A 22,834-nucleotide genomic window follows, 5' to 3' on the forward strand; every position below is an offset into this window, starting at 1 on the left:
TTACTGATGTTGCTTATATTTTGAAATGGGCCTATGGGCCATACTGTTATTTGAATAAGGGGCTAAGGCCCAGTTTATTGTAATCTGAAGGGGCTCGCCCAAGACCACTGCACTTGAATGGGCTTAGGCCCAATGGGCTTGAGTGACTTGGGCTTTGAATGGGTTTTCCTTACACACTGAGTTTCCCCAAACTCACCCATTTTTAACCTTGCAGTGAGCCTTGATGTGGGTGACTTGGAGCCGGAGGGGATTCAGAGTGGCCACGGTGAATACTTTTGGGTTTGAAAAAGAGACTGGTTTTCTTAAGTTATTTTTAATTACTATTTAATTTTTGGGTTGTAATAAGGACATTTTAACTTTATTTTCTTCTTTGATTTTTCTGGGATTATATTATTAAAAACAACTTTAAATTGATGGATACTAATTCAAATAGGCTAGACTTAGGGCGTGATTTCAAAACGATACTTGTTTTTTTTTTAAAATAACACGACGTCACGAATATTCGATTTACCAAAGATAATCACTCAAAGAAATTTCAACTTGTTATAACAAGTGTGGCAATGGATGTGGGCATGTCTAGGATTGGATCCAATCGGAGAGCTTGGTACTTAAGCAGCCTTCATGGCTCACCTCCTCTGTTATGGATACCTACCTGGTGCCCAGCTTCCATTCACTTGGTTAGTTTGACAAAAGTCGGCTTTTTAAAACACTAAAAAGGGAACACGGGTTTTTGACTTCAAAATGGCACGTCGGATTCGGCCTTAACGTCTGGACCAGGTTTGGGGTGCTACATGCTCTCACCAAAATTTAAAACTACGGAGTTCAAAAAGTATAATGGGACGAGCTGCCCTGAAGCTCATATTACGATGTTCTATCGAATGATGAGAGGGTATGTTAGCAATGACCAGCTTTTGATCCACTGTTTCCAAGATAGTCTGATCGGATATGCGGCCAAGTGGTATAACCAGCTTAGCCGTGCCCAAATTGGTTCATGGAAGAACTTGGCTCAAGCTTTCATGAAACAATACGGTCACGTGACAAACATAGCACCCGACAGAGTTACTCTACAAAACATGAAAAAGAAGTCGGGTGAGAGTTTCAGGCAGCATGCACAACGGTGGAGGGAAATAGCGATGCAATTCTAGCCACCTCTCTTGGAGAAGGAAACGACCATGCTCTTCATTAATACTTTGAAGGCCCCATTCATCACCCATATGATTGGGAATACTACCAAAAGTTTTTCCGATATGGTAATGGCAGGCGAGATGATTGAGAATGCCATAAGAGGTGGCAAGATTGAAGTTGGAGAAACTACCAAGAGGTCAGTTCCAAAGAAAAGGGAGAATGAAGTGAACAGTACAAGCTCATACAATAGAGATCACTCAAGGTCAATAACTGTCAATCAACCAAAGGTAACTACGAGGGGGCAACAAGGTTCGACAAAGCAGGAATCAAGTGTAAGGTAAAATTTTGAAAAACTCCAATTTACGCTAATCCCAATGTCATATAAAGAGTTATATCAAAGTTTATTTGATTCACATGTGGTGTCCCCATATTATATAAAGTCGTTGCAACCCCCGTACCCCAAATGGTATGATTCAAACGCTCAGTGTGATTATCATACGGGAGTATCGGGGCATTCAATAGAAAACTGTACTGCCTTCAAGAAGACGGTTGAAAGACTCCTCGAGATGGGGATTGTGAAGTTTGATGATACCCCTGGTACAAAAAGTCCATTACCAAATCACGATGATAAGAGCAAATGATTAAAGGACTCTGTCAAATATGGAAAAATAAGAAGAGGATTAGTAGCATTGGATCCTGAGTAGAGAAACTTGTGAGGCATTCGTCATTACAAACCTGGAAATGTTTTGAACGATTAGTCTGTAGAGGAACCTCTTGTAGTTTTTAGAGCTAATCTAGAGTAATATTCAAAACACACTTGTTGCTTTAAGCCTAGAAGCAATTAAACCCTTTTTGTGAAATAGGCTTGTGTCCTAAGTCTTTATTTCAATAAAATGCATCTTTTTGAGCAAATATTCTTTGATTTCATCTCATACGGTACAAATAATTGTTCTTAGATTCTTTTGTTCTTTGGAATTTATTTCAAATATTCATTTATTCTTCATTTATGATCATACCATACAAATAATCATCCTTAGAATCATTTATTCTTTGGAATCTGCCTTCAGTGGGTCCCCAGTTATCAATGATGTGAGTAACGCTGTCATTGACTCCGAGTCTTCTTTTGAGCTAAATATAGGCCTAAAGGGATCTCAACACTCTGAAGATGATAGAGATGTAGACTACTCTCTGATTTGTTAAGGATGGTAGAGCATGATGAAAACAGATCCTCTCCTACAAAAAGGCAGTAGACAGTAGGCCTAAGACAAGAGAAAGAGGCAAACATCAGAGTCTGCATTACCACAAAGGCAAAGCGAGACGTCATTGAGTCACTTCTGAGAATTTAAAGATTTTTTGCACGATCATATCAAGATACGTCTAGCTATTAAGATAGGAGGATGTTGCAGGGTTTTGAATGACATATGCTAATGGTTTTACAATGGCCAGGCTAATCATGAGATTTGGGTTCTGCTGGTCTACCATAGAAAGGGATTGCATCAGTATGCCATAAATGCCAAATTGATGGAGAGAAAATTCATATGCCCCTTCATTCTTTCGACTTTCTCTATGTGGGGCACGGAGATTATTAGGCCAATCTCGTTGAAGGCTTCTAGCAGGTATCAATTACTTCGCCAAGAGGGTGAAAGCCGCTTCATATGTCAATCATCAAATCCTAAAAAAAAAAAAGAGATCATGGAAAAATGACTGAAACTTGTAAATATCGGCATAATAAGTCATCATGTACCCTCTATACTCATCGAACGTCAGCCAGGACCTTAGCTGGGGCAACACATTGCTCGTTGGTTTATGGGATAGAATCGGTTTTGAAGATGAGATTCTTTTCCTCCGAGTCTCGTCAGAGCTGGAGTTTGATAAGGTAAAATGGATCCAATCCTGATAAGATCAATTGAATTTGAAGAAAGAGGGTCCAAAGCTATCTATCAAGGTTTAATACGCCGAAAATGATTGATGCGAACTTACTATAAAGAGGTTTATCTTAGAGAATTCCACGATGGGAACTTGATAGTGAAGAATATCCTTCCTATACAAAAGGAATTCAGAGAAAAGTGGATGCCAAACTGAAAAAGACCTTATGTAGTAAAGAAGGCCTGTTCTGGAGGGGCATTGATATTAACCGAAATGGATGGCAAAGATTTGCCCAAGTCAGTGAATTCAAATTCAGTCAAGGAGTGTATTCTACCTAAAAAGGGAGAAGCCAATGTGAAAACTCGCAAAGAGAGCCCTAAAAAAACACACAAAAAAATAAAACAAAAAATTCTAAAAAAAAACGAAAAAAAAAAAAGAAGCCAGGGTGAAACCCCGCAAATGGAGCATTGAGACTAAAAGGGTTTCGAGTTGAAAACCCTAAAAGGGCAGCTCAAATTTGGATCAAAGTGGGGCATACATTAGTGTTGTTATGCCTGAATTAACAATGAAGAAGTATGCTACGTCTTGGGGCATCTACAAAGTACTCCGGATCCCCAAAACACATATTGAGCTCAGAAAGGTCTTCAAGAAGTTGGTACAGAGAAGCTTAGGCTGCGATATCTGGGGCATCTAGCTTCCATTTTGCCCATTTTGAATTTGTTATCTAGATATGTCCAAATAAATTTTCTTCTTATTGCATTGCTATCTTTGATTAAATCATTCGTTTTGAGTTGATTTCCTTCTTATTGCATTTGCAATCTTTGATTAATTTATCCGTTTCGAGTTATGCTCCTAATCAATTTCCTTATTGTTCATTGTTTTGATCTTTTTCAAGCATTTTGCATTGAAATAACGATTAGTGGACTAATAACACTTTCACAAAAAAAGTTTTACATATTACTCTGGAAGTTTCTAAATAATACAAGAACCTGAAACAGGACTATTGTTTAGAACTCACTAAGCCTAAGGGTTGGAAATATTATCTCTTTGGACTCTTTATTGGTTGAACCAAAAGACAAGACATTTCGTCAGTGATACAACCTCGACAAATGACGAGCAATGTCGACCTAAGTTAAAAGGGGGTCATTCTCGAGAAAAGAAAATGATACTCTGCATTCATATACATCTGGTTATTACACCCAGGGAATAGTGTAACAGATCGAACTGATTGAAGATGATACAAATCCTATGCCTTTGAGTTGCAAATAAATGGATGGAAGAAACCAAATGTTATTCCTCCGAAATTGCGAGAGGAGGCACAAACTTTATGTCCCAAAAGGTACAAAGAAAGGGACTCAAATTACAATGGGCAAGCTTGTTGAGCAAAATGTGATTGTTTCTTTGACTTTTCATCAAGAATACCAATTAACAAGATGCCAAAGATAATACGTTAGCGATAATATCCTAATGAACAACGAACGATGATACCTTAAGCCTTTTTAAAAAAGGCTCATGACATTTCTACAATAACACATCTAGTTAGTAGCATTTGATTCATTTCAATCATAGCATCCTAATTATTTGGCATAAGCATGGATACATGAAATTGATTTTACAGATCATGTTCCTCAGAGGACAGTGCAGTAAAATCGGTGAATTCACAAGTCTTAACCCCCTAAGCAGTGGGGCAACAAGCTGAAGATATCCAAGATGATTTGGCATCTCTGTATCAGGTGGAGAGTAGATCGAAGACATAGCTGATTTGGCTTTCATGTGTTTATGTTGAAGCAAATCTAAGATGATTTGGCATCTCTGTATTGTCAGAGAACAAATCGAAGTCTAGCATCTCCACTTCGACGGAAGGCAAACACATAGCAGATCCAACCTTCAGATGTTTATACTGAAGTAGATCCAAGATGGTTTGGCATCCTTGTGCTTACAATGAGCAAATCGAAGACATAACTGATTTGGCTTTCACGTGCTTACGTTAAAGCAAATTTAAGATGATTTGGCATCTCTGTATTGTCAGATAACAAATTGAAGTCTGGCATCTCCACTTCGATGAAGGGTAGACACATAACAGATCCAACCTTCAAATGTTTATACTGAAGCAGATCCAAGATGGTTTGCCATCCTTGTGTTTACAAGGAGCAAACTGAAGACATAGTTGATTTCGCTTTTACGTGTTTACGTTGAAACAAATCCAAGATAATTTGGCGTCTCTATAGCGGCGGAGAACAGATCGAAGATAGCAGATCTGACATTCCTGTGCTTACAGTGAAACAGATCGAAGATTTCAGTATGGCATCCCTGTGCTTATAGGGAACAAGTTGAAAACAGCAAATTTGGCATCCCTGTGCTTATAGGGAACAGATCGAAGATAGCAGATCGACATTCCCGTGCTTACGATGAAGCGGATCAAGATTTCAGATGGCATCCCCGTGCTTATAGGAACAAGTTGAAGATAGCAGATTTGGCATCCTGCGCTTATAGGAACAGATCGAAGATAGCAGATCGACATTCCTGTGCTTACAATGAAGCGGATCAAGATTTCAAAGATGGCATCCCCGCTTATAGGGAACAAGTTGAAGATAGCGATTTGGCATCCCTGTGCTTATAGGAACAGATCAAAGATAGCAGATCTGACATTCCTGTGCTTACAGTGAAGCAGATCGAAGATTTCAGCATGGCATCCCTGTGCTTATAAGGAACAAGTTGAATATAGCAGATTTGGCATCCCTGTGCTTATAAGGAACAGATCGAAGATAGCAGATCTGACATTCCTGTGCTTACAGTGAAGCAGATCGAAGATTTTAGCATGGCATCCCTGTGCTTATAGGGAACAAGTTGAAAACAACAGATTTGGCATCCCTATGCTTATAGGGAACAGATCGAAGATAGCAGATCTGACATTCCTGTGCTTACAGTGAAGCAGATCGAAGATTTCAGCATGACATCCTGTGCTTATAGGGAACAAGTTGAAAACAGCAGATTTGGCATCCCTGTGCTTATAGGAAACAGATCGAAGATAGCAGATCTGACATTCCTGTGCTTACGGTGAAGCAGATCGAAGAAATAGGGAACAAGTTGAAGATAGCGGATTTGGCATCTCTGTGTTTATAGGGAACAAGTTGAAGACAGCAGATTTGGCATCCCTGTGTTTATGAGGAACAGATCGAAAAAGCAGATCAATAACTCAAGACTCGGCGAGCCCGGGCAAAATTGGTCCTTTTATAGTCTTTGCTCTGTTCTTGTTACACAACAACAAGCAAAGAGGGGCAGCTGTATGGCCCAAATTTTGCCCGGGGCCCAATAAAACCAAACCCAAATTAAACCTAGCCCAAAACCCAACAACCTCCAAAGCCCAAACCTAAATGCACCTACCCAAACCTAAGCCCAATACCCAAAAAAAATAATAATAAAAGAAATAAAATATCTTTACTCCACTAAACCACTCCAACCACTCCAACCACTCCAACCACTTCACTAAACCACTCCACTAAACCACCCCAACCACTTCACTTGCCTTCAAAAAATTTATTTGTAAAATTTGGCTATAAAAGCCATTCAAGACAATGTTAGAGAGGGTTGTTTTTATTTTTTGGAAAGGCTAGTTTTTAGAGATTAATCAAAGATCAAAGCAAAAGAGGTTTCTTTTGTCTATTCTCATATTAAGTTCTTTGTTAGTTTATTGTTTTCCTTTCAATTTTATTTTGTTTTTTTTATACGAAAGTAAAAATAAAAGTAAGAAGCTTACTCATATTTTCATTACCGAAAAAGGTTTTTTTTGAGGTCCGGCCATCGTGTACGGTGGCGCCGACGGCAGCTCGTGGGGGTCCGTGACCAAAGCAAAGTCGGACCAATGGCCGGATTTAGAAAAGAGGGAGAAAGAGAGTTGATAGCTTTGTTTTATTTTTTTATTTTATTATTTTTACTATTATTTATATTATTATTATTTCTCATGTATATATTATTATTTATATTATTATTATATTATATATGCCATCTCCATATTTATTTATATTATTACTATCATTATTGTTACTTCTATTATTTTTATTTCGACTACTATTATTATATATATATGTATTATTGTTTGTATTATTATTATTATTATTATCACCCTATTGTTATTTCTTTACTTTTGTATTCTAATATATTATTAATATTACTCATATTTTCATTACTTTTGCTATTACTATTATTATTATATATTAGTGTATATTTTATGTATATATATATATTTTTATATATAGTATTGTTTTTATTACTTTAATTTAATATTTTTATTATATTTACTTTTTGTATTTCTATATTTATTATTATTATTATTATTATATAGTAGTGTGTATTTCTATTATATACATATATATATATATATATTTATATATAGTATTATTATTTACTTTACTTTAATATTATTCTTATTATCATTATATCCAACTCAATAATAATTTTTTCATAAAAGTAATATTCCGTATTTGGTAATTCGAGACAATCGTGCCTTAACTTACTGGGTTTCGATTTTTCTCCTTTAACCTACATAACGGAATACTCTTTTAAACGACATGAGTTTTGAAAAATGCTTATTCTCGGAGATACGAGGTGTTGTGCCCTAACTTACCGGGTATGGCATTTTGTTACCTCGAAATAAGATTTTTGCAAGTAAAGGCAATATTCGATGTTCGGGAATTCGAGGAAACGTGCCCTAACTTACTGGGTTTCGATTTTCCTCGTTCACCTTAACTAACTGAATAACCATTTGAAATACACGAATTTTTATATAAAAGGCAAGCTCGCTCTCGAAAATTCAAGATGTCGTGTCTTAACTTACTGGATGTGACATTTTATATTGCGAGACGATAAGGTCTTTAACATTTGAGCATTTTCTTTACAAAGAGGGATCGTATTTTAAATTCTTTCAAGTTTTCAAATTTTCGACACTAAGACACTAATTAATCAACTAGGTACCAATTTTAGGCGTATCGAGGGTGCTAATCCTTCCTTGTGTGTAACCGACTCCCGAACTCATTTTCTGATTTTCGTAGACCAAAAATTATCGTTTTAGTAAATCTTAACTTTTATTAAAATGATTAATTTAAGGTGATCCGATCACACCTCATCAAAAAAGATTGGTGGCGACTCCTCTATTCGTTTTCATTTCCAAAAATCTAAGTCGATTCCCGTTTTTTCAAAAAAATGGTTAGACAAGTCTAATGATTTAAATGAAAACTTTTGAATAATTCAATGATCAAATTATAACTTTTTTTTTGGTTAAGTAACAAAAACAAAAATTTACCCATAGTTTAATGTTTAGTAATGTAATTTTACCTCCTTTTAGTGGAACTATCCAAGAATTCTCCAAAACAAAATGGTAATAAACTACTTACTATCGGAGAACCTCTATAGATGAGAATTTAATTCTAGTGTGGTGTATTTAGTTTTCATATTTTCTCATCCTACAATATCGCTACAATATTTAATCTCACTGTCATCTTTTTTTTTACACTAATCGTAGGTAAACGCACCTTCCATCCAATGAGGTCTTAAGTGTGGGTTTCGATGGGTGGTGCAGTACGTTTAGCTTACTTTTTGTTTTATACTACAATATCACTATAATATCTAATCTCACTGCTACCGCTGTTTTTACATTAACTGCAAGTAAACACACCACTCATCCAAACCCACCCTAAGTTTGATTCCAAAATTCAAATTGATACCTGATTTGTTTTGTTCTAATTTGGTACTTAAGTTTGATTTCAATATTCAAATTATTGTATGAGTTTTTTCAATTTAATAATTGATTTTTTTGTCTTAATTAAAGTGTCGGGTTTGATTCAATATTTAATTTGATACATAAATTTCATTTTTTATTACTAATTAAGTACCTATATTTTTTTTAGAGCACACGTGTCAAATATCACTAGGCGACACAATGTGATTTTGTACAAATACCAAATTGAGCGCTAAAATCAAATTCAAGTACCAAATTAAAAAAAAATCCTCATGTACTAAATTAAAAATTAAAGTCAAACTAAGGTACCAAATAGTGTATTTACCTGTTGGAGATAAGGGAAATAAAGCTCATCATCTTGAGTCTTCCACTGGCGACGTCTCTCTCGACGGTCAGCATCCCCAAAAGAACAAATATTTTGAAGAAAAAAAAAATTCCTCTTTTGGTTTTTTATTGAGGAACTCCTAAAGTAAATACCCAAAATTTCTGCAAAAGTTTCCGTTCGAAAAATCTCAGAAAACCATGTGGCGAAACTCCGCCACTGTAAGCTTCTCTTCGAAGCTTCTCTCTTATTCTTCTTCCTCCGCCAATCCTAATTACTTCCATTACGCATCTGCTTTCTCCATCTTTAGTCCAAACGGCGTTGTAGATCAGACGCTTTCTCCTTCTCATCAACGCTTTTACTGCTCATCGGCGGTGCCTTCGCCGTCTCCCTCATCCGGTTCCGTTATAAAGCTAGGTTTTCTCGCTAACAAATCTGACGCCTTTCGTCCTTTGTGTTTGAAAGCTAGAGATGCGGTCCAGCTTGCTCGTCACTACGGTCGGTGTTACTGGGAGCTCTCCAAGGCTCGTCTCAGGTCAATTGTCATTAAGATATTTAGGCAATTTTTGAAGTTTTGATTTTTTATTTTTTATTTTTGAATTTTGACTTTTTTGTTTTTGGGTTCGTTTTGGTAGTATGCTGGTGGTGGCGACTTCGGGGACTGGATATGTGCTAGGGAGTGGAAACGCCGTTGATTTGGCTGGTCTTTGTTATACCTGTGCTGGAACCATGATGGTTGCTGCATCTGCTAATTCGTTGAATCAGGTTGCCTTTCTCATTCTTTTCTGTCGTTGATTGCTTTCATTGAACGCTATGTTAAGCACAACTTTCGTATTGAGAAATCTGAATTCGAGTTTTGATCGATCTGATTGAATTATCAAATTATTATGCATTCATTATTATTTATACTTGCCAAGGATGCTAACTGATAGCTCTATTTTCATAATAAAGTCACATTTAACGATGTTTCCCTCTTTCATTTCTTGAAGTGTAAGATTTCTTGTAAAATGATAACCTTGGTAGAAACTAGGGCTGGAACAACTAGTACGTAGGGATTTACAAGCACACAAATGAATTTGCAAAAAGTAGCGCCTTATGCCATGGGTACTACTATAATGGTCCTAGTTCCCGTAGTGCCATTGAGGACTTTGCATATTGGAGTTTTTATGGATTAAACTATTACGGTGCTCTCATCCTTGCCGCTCATTGTGAGTTTTGAAAGATTAACTTAAGGGTATACCTTACTCTTTTAGGTTATTTAGCAATGTTCAGTCAGTGAGCTTGAAATCAAGTACAATGAGTTGTATTGCACTATAATCAAGGAAAATAGGGATTTTAGCTCATTGGGCATGATTTAAATCTGTCAACATTGCTTTCCTGATAGAAGCTATGGATAAGTACCCTGTGACAAAAGGGGATAGGGAAAGAAACAATATAAATTCTTTGAATTCTAAGAATCAACTTCATGAATTGCAAATTGTAATTTTCTTTTACCTTCTGCCATGATTGTGTTACCTTTGATTTTGTTGATTTTGCAAGGATGTGTCTGTGCATGGTGGTTGTATTTTAAGTTACTTTTCATGAAGTAACTAGACCGAGTGACATCTCAGTTAACCATGGAATTCATGTCCCTAGGTGTTTGAGATAAATAATGATGCCAAAATGAAGAGAACAAGGCTAAGACCTCTACCTTCAGGACGCATTGCAATACCACATGCAGTCACTTGGGCATCTTCTGTTGGATTTGCTGGCACTGCTCTGTTGGCATGGAAGGTGGCCAGATTGATTCACTCACTTCTCATTATTTCTTTAATTTCGAATGTGATTTTTTTTTAGCTTTGCCAAATGCTTAAAACTTTGTCAGATGAGCAACTAATGTTGCTGCTGCCACAAGGTTATTGCAGGCTAATATGTTGGCAGCTGGTCTTGCTGCTTCCAATCTTGTTTTATACGCATTTGTGTATACACCATTGAAGCAAATTCACCCTGTTAATACATGGGTTGGAGCAGTTGTTGGTGCTATTCCTCCTCTTCTAGGGTAACTTTGTCTTTAAATTCTATTAACTATTGTGATGACTATCTAAGAAATTTTAGTTGCTTGGTGTTCTATGTTTGGTATGATATTTAACAATGTAAAGTGTTTTCATGCATGTTAAATTTTGTGCTTCACATGCTAAAAGTTTGGAATTTATCAATGGCATACGAAATTTACCATATTATTTTCAACTGGTGCTTCTGCTTTTCTTTTAACTTTTTTCACATGAAATTTGCCCCTAGCTGACTTAGGTTATTGAAAATACAGACCAATATTCTGCAGAACTGTTTTCTTTCTATTGTCTCTGGATTCCAATGGAATTCTAGATATTTGTTAATTGCTTATGAGCAAGTCCTCTTATGACCTTTGAAACTGGAAAAGTTAAACCTCCCTTGAAACAAAGGCAATAAGAACAGAAGCTCCCCGCATTGTGTTGATAGATGTGGAATCCCTATTGTAGGTTTAAGTATGCCACATGTTGAGAGGTTATAGAAGACCCTATTAAAGTTCACTGAAATTATAGAGGTCATTTATTTATAAAAAAAAAAAAAGATGATCATGAAGTAGGCTTTGCCTTGTGTTGCATTAAGTTTTCGTTTAAATTTAACTGTTTTACTGACAGACTTCTTATTTTCTGTTCCAACTTCTTAGATGGGCTGCAGCATCTGGTCAGATTTCTCTCAATGGATTAATTCTTCCAGCAGCTCTCTACCTTTGGCAAATACCCCATTTCATGGCCCTAGCATACTTGTGCCGGGATGACTATGCTGCAGGAGGGTAAGCATTTTCGCAACTTACTTTCTCTTCTACATAGCAACTGTTTTTTTTTCTTTATGCACAGGAAACTGAATGTTTCTGTTTCTGCCCTTCTCTTATAGTTTTGTGTTGAAATAATGTTCTAGCTTTGAGAAAGTATATCAAGGATCTCCATTGCTGTAAGCAACTGTTGATAATATAACTTGGAAAATGGAAGTGTGACTCTTTTCTGATATAATTATATATTTAGTTAAAAATTTCAGAAGAGTCATTAGGGATGATTCTTCATGGATAAGATTGCATGTGAATCGTGTGTTCTTAATGTATTTCACTGTCTTACAACCCTTCATTTTCTACCCTCCGTGATATTTTCAGGTACAGGATGTTTTCGCTTGCAGATGCTTCAGGTCGGAGAACAGCTGCTGTTGCTTTCAGGAACTGCCTCTATCTTATCCCTTTGGGGTTCATAGCCTATGACTGTAAGTTGTTCTAATTCCAAACGTGAAAACTATCGCACTATCACCTATATTTTAGTACTCATTTATATTTATTAAAATTTGATTACCATGTATCCACACTATTTTAAAACATTGGATATGCACCAAATATCTATTTCCTGGTAGATATTCTGAAAACTCTGTGTGAACTATCTTAGTACTACAGTATATGGTATGGTCCGTATGGAACATATCTTACTTTCTCTTTTGTATTTCATAATATATAAACTAGTGAAATTCTTTGCGTAGGGGGTGTGGCTTCTGGGTGGTTTTGTGTTGAATCATCAGTTATCACCCTTGCAATAAGTGCTGCAGCATTTTCATTTTATCGTGACCGGACTACTCAAAAAGCAAGAAGGATGTTTTATGCCAGCCTTTTGTATCTTCCTGTATTTATGTCTGGCCTCCTATTTCATCGTCTCTCAGACAATCCGCAGTGCCTTGCGGAAAATCCCAACAGTATTGTTGAGCTTCCATCATTCCCCGAAGCTGTAACTGAAAGTGAAGAAGATGATCAGAAGAAGAAAGTGAGGTATGTCACTGCTGGTCCACAAGGACGCGCACCTGTGGCATATGCATCCATTGCTCCATTTCCCTTTCTCCCTGTTCCTTCCTATGTTGATCAATGACATATCGAACTGGCATCTAGTTTTTGTATACCAAATCAAAGTTATTGAAAAGGCACACCTCGAAACCTCTTTGGCTTTGCATTAAGCCTATTTCTGTGAAGTTTCTATTTTAACACAGTTTTGGTTCTTGATTGTCTTTATTTTGAAATCAATGTATAATTGGGATTGAGCTGTTTAAGCACCATGAGTGACATTCATCTTGCAGCTGCCATTGGAATAAAACTGTTATGCAATGCATAGATCCATTGCAAAATTTTCACTAATCTGTGTTTGGTTTTGAATTGGACTAGCCATTTCCTATTTTGATCTGTCAACAATTTTAGCCGCTAGTCTACAAAGCAATGCATAATGGTGGTGGATACGCAAATCCTATAGGTGACAAAAGCTGACCAAGAAGTGGGTATTTATCAAAGTCAAGATTCAACTGTGACTTGGTAATATAGTAAAAGCATCTTACATCGAATTTATATCCCAAATTTGAATTGATCCCCAGTTTAGAGGGATGCAACAGTAGGTTATGAGGAGTTTCGGCTCCATAACTTGGGGCATTAAGCTATGCTACCCTCATTGTTGCAGGTGGGGCAGGGGCAAGCACCGGAGGGAGATGTGCTAAAAATTAACATGACGGGCTTTTAATGATTCGGATCGGTCAAGGGAGATCGGTGTCACTGTCAGAGATCATAATGAGTTTGTGGCGGAGGGAAATGCACGAACATTATAGAGCTTGGTGAATGAGGTTATTGCGATTATCATTACCTTCAAATGTTGTAATTGAAATTTCTCAAATATTATAGTTGAGGGTGACTCATGTGAGATGATTATCAAGATTAAAAGTAACAATGGGCTAATTATTGGAGGAAGCGTGAACATTTAACATCAAGTTTTTAGCTTATTACTTTAAATTTTATTGATTATTTAAAAAAACAAGTAACACATCATTTAGCGCAATTAAATCATTATAGTAGTACTTTAGCTTTTGACTAATGCAAATTCATGTTGATATAATAAACACTGTTCGCATATTTGATCAATTAATTGCAGCTATTTTCTTAAAAAAAAAGAAAAAGAAAGAGAGTAAAATGAACCAAAAGTAATATGAAGCTTAATTTGGAATCGCAATATCAAGCTCAATTAAAGCGTATCTTGAAAACAAAAATGACTCTACACTTGTGTTAATAAAATTTGAAAACAAGTAATATGAAGCTCAAGTTAGGTTTTCTTTTCTTTTATGACTCACTGAGTTGATTTTTTTTTTTTTTACAACAGAGTAGAAATTAGAACAAACCAAACTCGAATTTTTATCAAAATTAACATTTTACTAAGCGGAAAAACATATATATTTTATTCTTAAAAATATTACTATTTACAAATTTCAATCTTGAATATATATAATCCAATTGATTTTCTCTCCTTTTTTTCTTTCTATTTCGGCTATTTAATTTGTGCATTGTAGTCAGGTTTTCCTTTAAGATACAATTTTTGAATTCATTAAATGAACTGTATTAACCAATATCGTATAATACATATATTACATAAAATTTCTTTGATATAAAATACACAATTCTCATTTCATTTAAGCTTTTTCTTTTCCGTCTTTCAACCTTGACAACATTTTAGAATGACTTGATAGATATATGTATGGACCCAAATTCGACTTAATCCAATTAAAATGATCTAAAACTTGAGTGACTTGTGAGCAAGAATCTGAATTGAATATGACGCAATTGATTGAACTTAAATCTAACCTGATCAGATTCATCAGAAAGATAGAACCGAAACCGAATATGACTTAACCTGAAACTGATACAATCTGCCCGGTTTCAGCCTATAGTAAAATCTAAACCATCAGATCATAGGAGAATAATGTGCAAATATAACCGACCATTTAAGTTCAACATAGTCCTAGTCCTAGTCCTGGTCCTAGAGATGGCAAAATATAGCCAAATTTTCATCAAACCATGAAATGAGAAGCAATGGATATAGAGTAGACGGGGTACAAAAATGGTAAACACAAAATATGGGGCTACAAAAAAACAAAACTAGAAATAGAATTAAATAATTACTATACACAATCTCTAACAACATACAAATGATTTCTAATAATGAATAACCAAGATGAATTTCCAGCTTTTCCTTAAAAAAATTTTTTTCATTTTTTTTCTCCCGATCTCCTTTTGACACTTCCCTGGCTCCTTTTTTATTAGGTGCAAAGGAAGCGGCAGTCTGGAGATAAAAAAAAAGAATTGCAGATGTTGGGATTGCAAGCATTAACTGAGGTAAGCCCCTGATTCTACCCCCCATCTCTTTGAGAAAGCTGTTCGTTAACTCCGATGCCTAAGTTCGAACCAAACAAAAAAGAAGCAGCAGCTTATGTCCAACCAAAATTCTCTATCTAGTAAAAAAAGCAGCTTAAAAACAGCTACAAATATCCAATTTACTCAAGTTAGGCCAAATGAAGGTGGCCTTGAATCATGACATCTATAATAGTTGCAATCTACCATACATGCAAGAATCGAATTACGACAGAGGCACCAATATTCATTGTATGGGATACATAACCATGGCATCGTTGAGGGCAATGTGGCTCCCAAAGTAGATGCAACTCTGGAAAGACGAAGGAGCAGGGGGTACACAAATAAGTTTAGAATACAGCATGAAAGCCCAGAAGAATGAGAACACCAAAAGATATTAAATACACTTACTTGTTACCACTAAGAAGTCCAAAAACTGATGTGGCAATATATGACCCGGAAACTCCGGAAAAAGCTTTTCTGTAATGAGGCAAGACCATTTGTCCTGCAAGGTTTTTACCACTATGATTAGCTTTCAGGCATTCCAATGAAACCCAAGCAAACGAGGGACTAACATAAAAACATATAAACATTAATGAGAATAGAAAGAATATTAACTGTCTCATATTCAGTTGCTAGATGAAAAATTATGGAAAGGAGAAATTAAAAGATTTAGCTTAATGCATCATGTGAGAATTTAACTTTTTTACACATTCCACTAAAGCAGAGAGAAACCCTGGAGGGAAAAATAAGCCCTTCTCATGCATTAGCTCCTTTATTCTTTCTAGACAATTTTGTATACTACAAACTTTTTAAGAAACCTATGTCATCCCAAGAATATCAAGAGTTTCAAAGAACAACTGATCAAGGCCTCACCTATACTCCAATAATTGCTGTGGAGAATTGAAATCAATACACTAGACACCATTCTATCTATATCCTCTTTTCGTGGTGCCTCATCAACTGGCAAACTGTTTTTATCAATATAAGCACTCCAGGGAGAATGGCTGCTATTATTGTGACAGGCTATGATTTCAAACCATATCCCCAATGGAAATCTTCTAGGTTTTATCAACCGAAGGGCGATCTTAATATAAGGAGTAGCATGGATAACGGATATGATGACTTCAATGAACATACAGCTAAGGCTGACGGCCGTGTTCATAATGCTGAAGAAAATATAAAAAACAGATGTGGTTGGCAATAGAAGCAAAAGAGGTGTAAATAGAAGAGATCCAACAACATGTTGCTTCACGGTATAGTCAAAACTATCTAATCTTTGACGAAGAGGATTCCACTTCCGTCCCCTGACAATAATACAGCAGCTCTTAGAATAGTTAGAAACAACTAAAAAAATTTATTAATAGTTTACTTCTAATAAAAAGGATAACTTTTGTACGCCTTTCAGATTCTATCAGCTAATGCTGCTCAGCAATAACAGATGCATAACAAAATAATAACATTGATATTATCTGGGTATATAACAAAGATAAAACATAGCCTTTAAGAACATTGGATCCGTTCTCCAAGTAATTTACATTGAAACAGAATTCTAGACCTAATGCTATGAGGAAACACTTTAATTGCAATGGAATGTCATGAGCTCATGAGATGGTACGGTATATTCTCCCAGAACATGAAAAAGAAATCCTCACGAGCACATTTTTTCCCATCTCTGAAATAGGATCCATGAATCAATATCTCATTCATATTTCAGCACTACCAGATGTGGAGATCATTTTTTGTTGGACCTGGAATGATTAATAAATATGTTCAATCTACTTTGAGTTTTTTTGTTCTATGACAAGGTAGCAATAACCCATTATGACACAGATGTTACTACTATATTTGTATTATAACAACACAATCAACACGATTTTAGTTTATACCCACATTTACTGTATCAGAGGAGCTAATCAAATCCAAAATAAGATATGCTGAAGTGGTACCTGAAAATACGCCACAAAGCGGCCAGCGCATGTAACTGCTGTGAATAGAGAATTGAGATTAACCAATGAAGTGTTGACACATGCAATGTTACTATCACAATCATGTCTATGACCAAAGCAGCAGGTATTGTCACCCCGAAAAGAATAGCTAATATAGCAAGTCCTTTGATGAAATAAATGAAGAGAGAACCCACAAATATCCAAAGAGTAGACCAAATTTGAATTGTATTCAGAGAAACCATGCCAAGAACTTCAGCCAATTCTATGTTCAACTTGAAACCAGCTGGAACACCCATCAACCACACAGAACCTGACCTCAACAACTCATTTGTTAAATTACTGGCAATATTTGAAACCCATGAGCAGACAGATTCTGCGTGAAATAAGAGTGCCAAGCCAATCAAATCTCCCAAAAGGATATCAACAACCAAACTTGACCACAAGGAATGCTTATGTAATGCAACTCTTTCTGCACATTCCACACTTGTTTGAGACCTAGTAAAAAAATTATATTATATATGAGGATAATGAGGGGACTTCAATATGGACTGAGATTTGAAATATCACTAAATGAATTCACTATATTCTACAAAATTGTCACCTGAGGTCATTGTCCTGAAGGAAGATTGGCCAATATAAGATCTGACAAGAACGAATTCGGAAATTTATCCAGGTATTGCTAAACGCCTTTGCTGATGCAGAGTATACCCATGATTGTGATTCAAAATTCAAAAAGCTATGGAAAAACCGAATAAAAATGTAAAAAAGAGTAGATAATGATGCCAATGACATGGCCAATATATGCCACATGAAGGTACAAAACCTGCAAAGCCACATAGTGGTATATCAGAAAATGCAGAGATATACATGGAAAAAGCATGTGGTAAATCATGTTAAGAGTGAGATTACATGGAAATTATGGGAATATTTGCAGAGGATTGTTTGAAGCTATCATGTCTCTCAAAATATTTCTGAGATGCACTAGCACTGTTGATCGCCAAAACAACTGTATCCTGCTTTCAAAATTTTAAAATTAAGAATATATATATATAGAGAAACTGTCCTAACTCCACAAGAAGGTACTCGTGAACTATTTTTACCATGTCATTTAAAGGTTGCTTTTGTTGAAGCTCATCAACCCACTGAGGCTTCTTAGGTGAAGCTTTCCCATGCTCAGAAGAATTCCAGTATCGCAATGATAAATGGTGAGCACCGTATGTTGGAGTTTCGTATAATATAACCTAAACTTGTTCAGACAAAGAGCCATGGATTAATCACCGTTGACAAATACAACTCAAATGATAAACCAAACAGTAGAAGCAATCTGAATTTCGTACATGGACATCACATTGAGACACTATCTCCTTCTTCCAATGAAGACGGTGCAATTTAGGAACCCAATGTATTCCCCTGGCTTGAAGACGAAGAGAATCATAGGCCAGCTCGATCCAGTAATTACTTTCCATAGACACCTGTCTACACTGGCCTAAAAACCCATCATTTTTAAGGCAACCACATCTCCATTGTCCATAGCATTCGCAAACTCCATCTACACCGTGAGTGCAGGTTTTTCTCAGATCATCCTCTTCTACTCCATTTTGACCATAGTTAATACAAGCTCCATACTGACCCAACAAAGAAAATTTTGATTTATCTTGAAGAGATACATGCATATTTCCATTGATAGAATGGAGGATCTCCTGTTTACAAGAAAAAAAAATCCAAACATTTTTAAATGAACTCCCAATAATTAAAACCATGCCCAAATGCCAAACAAGCTCAGCAAGATTACTGTTCCAGAACACAATAATAAATTTCTTTAATTTCAAAGTACCGTTATCCTAAGCAATTATAATCATACAATAACTTCTAAAAAAATGGGAAAAAAGTACTTTATCTAAGCTTTACAAACTCAGCGAAAAATAACTTCAAAAACACAACAACTAATATTCGTTTCTTAAAATGTCTAAGTGCCATTTTCCCTAAGCAGTTTCAATTCATAAAAACTGTTATAGAAAATGAAAATCAGAATTAGTGCATTACCTGGAGACAAGATTGCAGATTCGAAGAAGACTCCCGATTGGAAGCGAAAGCGACGACAATGTCAAGAGAATCTGAAGAACAAGTGACGAACCAACCAAACAGAAATTTACAGCAAGATGGTTGGGTTGAAGATAGCTGCTTTGGCCACCAAATCCGACACTTTCTTCTCATTTTTTGATCGCTTTCTCCCTTTTTTCACCTCATTTTTCACCTGAATTTTTTTCCTGAAATTCCAATGCTTTTTTTACTCTAAAACCCTTCAACAAATTTTATAACCACTTTAAAGATTAAACTGTTAATTCCATCCATTTCAGTTCCTTTCCTTCAGTTTTCCTTTTTTTTTCCTGCTTGATTGAAACCCTATTTCTTCTTCTTTTTTAATATAAATTAAAAAATCGATACTTCAAAAATAAAATAAAAATAAAAGATGGTGAAATAATATATTTTTTGATAAATAAAAAAGTGCCAAAAAATATAATCATCAAAATCAATTATTCTATTTGTTTAATTCAATTATATCAATCTTAGTTTAAAAGTGAACTTTTAACTTTAATAGAGTAATAAAATTTCAGTTAAAACTGAATTAATTAATCAAATCGAATTAATTCAGTTAATCGGTCGGTTACTCAATCTAATTCGATCGAAAATCGATTAATATTTTTTAAAAGTTTGATTATTGATTAATTCGATTTGAAATCGAGTAATTAACCGGATTAACTAAACTTTCAACAAATCAATATTATTACCAATTTGGTTAATTTTGATTAATTCAGTTAATTTTAATTTGATTAATTCGGTTAGATGAACATTATTGATTTCTTTTTAATATGTTTCATACTTGTTTTAACAAAAATATATAAAAATATTAGTTAAAACCAAAATAGTTCGGTTCGGTCAATTTGTTTTGAAAATTTTTCAATTCAATTAATTTGTTTAATATTAGTTCAATTCGATTAACTAATTGAATACTCTTAGACATTGTAATTAATGCGGTAAGACGTGGATTCGAGTATGTTGAAGCATATAATTCTCTTATTTATAGATTGACGAGAGACTAAGATTGATTTTTTTTAATTAAAGGAAAATAAATAAATAGGTTAAGGAAATGACTAAAATTAACAAAGGAAAAGGTTAAATTGAAAATGAATATTACGAGCTCTAAGGTTCAATTTTTATTATGCAAGTATAATTCTTTTAGATTTTGTATAATAATAATAATATTTTATAAATTTTCATCTAAGTTTGAAATTTATGAATATTAACAATTTAGTTAAACATATCAACAATAGTATAGATTAAACTTTTTGTTTGTGCTAAATTAACAAACTTGATAAAAGATTTTCAATAATAATAACTTTAAGATTCGTATTTAATTTAAATGTTTGGAGAGAAAATTTAATGCTGTGTATTCTAATCTTTTGTTGACGATATTTTATTTTTAATTATTGAAATTTTTAAGGAAGACAAGTTTGACAATAAAAATATAAACCCCAATTATATACTAACTTAAGGAAAATTACATTATCAAAGGGCACTATAACTTGAATTCTCGTGGTTGTCACTTAATTAAAATTGTTTACTTACAAAATCTTTTGAGTTTAAATTTTTAGAGAGTAAATAATAAATATTTATTTAAGCAATTCTCATTCTTTAAACATAGTATATGTATTCATGAAAGGCGTTATTATTGTTATTCCACCCATTCTTTTGTTTAAACCCTAAAACTAATATTGAAATACATATTTATTTAAGCTATTACATTGGATTAGAATCAGCTACAAGAAAACTGATTTTTTTTTTTTTTAATTATGATATTTTAAAAATATTTTTAAAACAATTTAATGGTAATTTTAAAATATTTTGGAATTATTATTAATTTTTTATAAATGAATGAAATTGATTTTTAAAATATAATTTAGGGCTAAATTAAGTATTGATGTATATAATCATTTTATCAAGGGATCAACAATACAACAATTAATAAATAAATTATTAAAATATTATAAATTGATAAATTTAATAATTATTTTATAATTTTCATTGATGATTAAAGTAAAAATTTACTAATAATTAATTATGGATTATTTAATTGATTTTGATGCCACTATGTAATTAACTTAATATGAAACAAGACTGAAAACTTAAATTTCACCGAATAAATTTTTCTTCAAACATATAACCAAAAAAAAAAAAAGAATGGTTATTTTAGTTAGATTCTGTTACACTCCAATATAGGTGAAGTGCTAATAAGTTTATATCTTAATATTACGGTTAAGTGTTGGTTCTTTGGATTTGGAACTTTAAAAAGTTGTATAAAATTATAAAAGACAAGAATAATATTATAATAATATTATTTATAATTTAAAGAGAATATTTTTATAATTTCACAATTAAGTTGACGATACTATAACACCAATTTAATAAAATGTATTATAAATATAATAAATAAATAGTATAGATATTAATTTAGGAAAATAGACTATTTTAGGAAAAAAGGTAAACTATAAAATTAGGTCACCCAATTATTAGTGTATTTTTGTTATTGTTATTCAACTATAAAAATTTTTAATTTAATTACTAACATTTTAGATCATTTCTATTATGGTCATTAATGTTTTAGATTGTTTCTATTTTAGTCACTCTTAGAGTATTGGAAGTGATGATGTGGCTTTTTTCTAATTGGGGTAATAAGATATTCAATCCTCAATAATTACAAATTCTATTAAAATGATTCAAATTTTAAATAATTCAATAAATTCAACCGTTCACACTTACAAGTTCCACCAATTTAACTCTCAAACACATATAATTAAATACAAATTATATACTACAAAAAGTCTAAAATCTAATATTAATTATACATGTTCATATAAAAATGCATTTAGCCCATTGAACTGACACATTCTCCTAAGTTGATACTTATTATTTTTTATTCCAAGTTAGTACTCGAATTTTTATTCCATCAAGGATTTTGACATTTTTTTGTAACGATGTTAAATATAGGAAACATGGCACTCATAGATTGTGACATGTAACACGATGATGTTATAATCTATTTTTATAAAAAATATTTAAAATTTTAAAAGAAAATATATAAAAATCATATGATTTTTTAAAATATGAAAGAAATTTTAAGTTATAAAAATATATGTATCTAAAATACAAATATTACAAAAATAAAAGAAAATATAAAATTCAAGTTAAAAAGGTGAAAACTCAGATAGTTTATATCATTTTCTAAATAAATTGCAAACAAAATAGATGAAGATAAGTTTTACAATAAAATTTATGCTTAGAGATGGGTGTAAATTATTATGTGATTCTTCAAGTTGTTAAAAATGCAAAAGATGATGATTTGAAAAATGCTTATAAGAAGTTTTTTCATTTTATTTGTTAAGTATTTGTTAGGTTTCACCGGAAATTTTAAGTTATTCTCTTCAGAATGCTATTAACACAATCACGAATAAAGTTTATAAAAATCACAAATTTAATGAGTTTTGAGGTTTTGAGTTTTTGGATTATCAAAATCACAAATTTACATGTAAGTTTATTAAGATTATATGTGTTTAAATATAAATATATTTATA

General features: G+C 33.7%; 2 protein-coding genes across 5 annotated transcripts; one reads left to right on the forward strand and one right to left on the reverse strand.

The window, feature by feature from the left end:
- The first annotated feature begins 9,056 nt into the window (after positions 1 to 9,056).
- On the forward strand, positions 9,057 to 13,824 carry LOC108457489 (protoheme IX farnesyltransferase, mitochondrial). 4 transcript variants are annotated; one of them, XR_008271041.1, is made up of 9 exons: positions 9,058 to 9,582; positions 9,683 to 9,812; positions 10,683 to 10,820; positions 10,952 to 11,085; positions 11,734 to 11,859; positions 12,214 to 12,317; positions 12,585 to 12,867; positions 13,255 to 13,398; positions 13,541 to 13,824. XR_008271041.1 is itself a non-coding variant. In XM_017756590.2 (8 exons), exons 1-8 carry the CDS (start codon positions 9,248 to 9,250, stop codon positions 13,268 to 13,270), a joined length of 1,266 nt encoding a protein of 421 aa, XP_017612079.1. In that variant the 5' UTR covers positions 9,057 to 9,247; the 3' UTR covers positions 13,271 to 13,824. The 4 variants fall into 4 exon arrangements, 3 of the variants coding, with proteins under 3 accessions (XP_017612079.1, XP_052875406.1, XP_017612078.1); XM_017756590.2 differs by having other exon boundaries at positions 9,057 to 9,582; positions 13,255 to 13,824; XM_053019446.1 differs by lacking the exon at positions 13,255 to 13,398 and having other exon boundaries at positions 9,057 to 9,582.
- Positions 13,825 to 14,982: 1,158 nt separating this feature from the next.
- On the reverse strand, positions 14,983 to 19,636 carry LOC108454382 (N-acetylglucosaminyl-phosphatidylinositol biosynthetic protein gpi1). Its single transcript, XM_017752826.2, has 9 exons — positions 19,248 to 19,636; positions 18,542 to 18,904; positions 18,305 to 18,445; positions 18,114 to 18,217; positions 17,806 to 18,027; positions 17,205 to 17,699; positions 16,132 to 16,562; positions 15,667 to 15,760; positions 14,983 to 15,568 (listed from the first exon to the last, which is right to left on the reverse strand). The coding sequence occupies exons 1-9, from the start codon at positions 19,416 to 19,418 to the stop codon at positions 15,403 to 15,405; spliced, it is 2,187 nt and encodes a 728-aa protein (XP_017608315.1). The 5' UTR covers positions 19,419 to 19,636; the 3' UTR covers positions 14,983 to 15,402.
- Between the last annotated feature and the right edge of the window lie 3,198 nt (positions 19,637 to 22,834).

Source organism: Gossypium arboreum, chromosome 9 (assembly GCF_025698485.1).
Source record: "Gossypium arboreum isolate Shixiya-1 chromosome 9, ASM2569848v2, whole genome shotgun sequence".
In the NCBI taxonomy this organism is placed as follows: Eukaryota; Viridiplantae; Streptophyta; class Magnoliopsida; order Malvales; family Malvaceae; genus Gossypium; species Gossypium arboreum.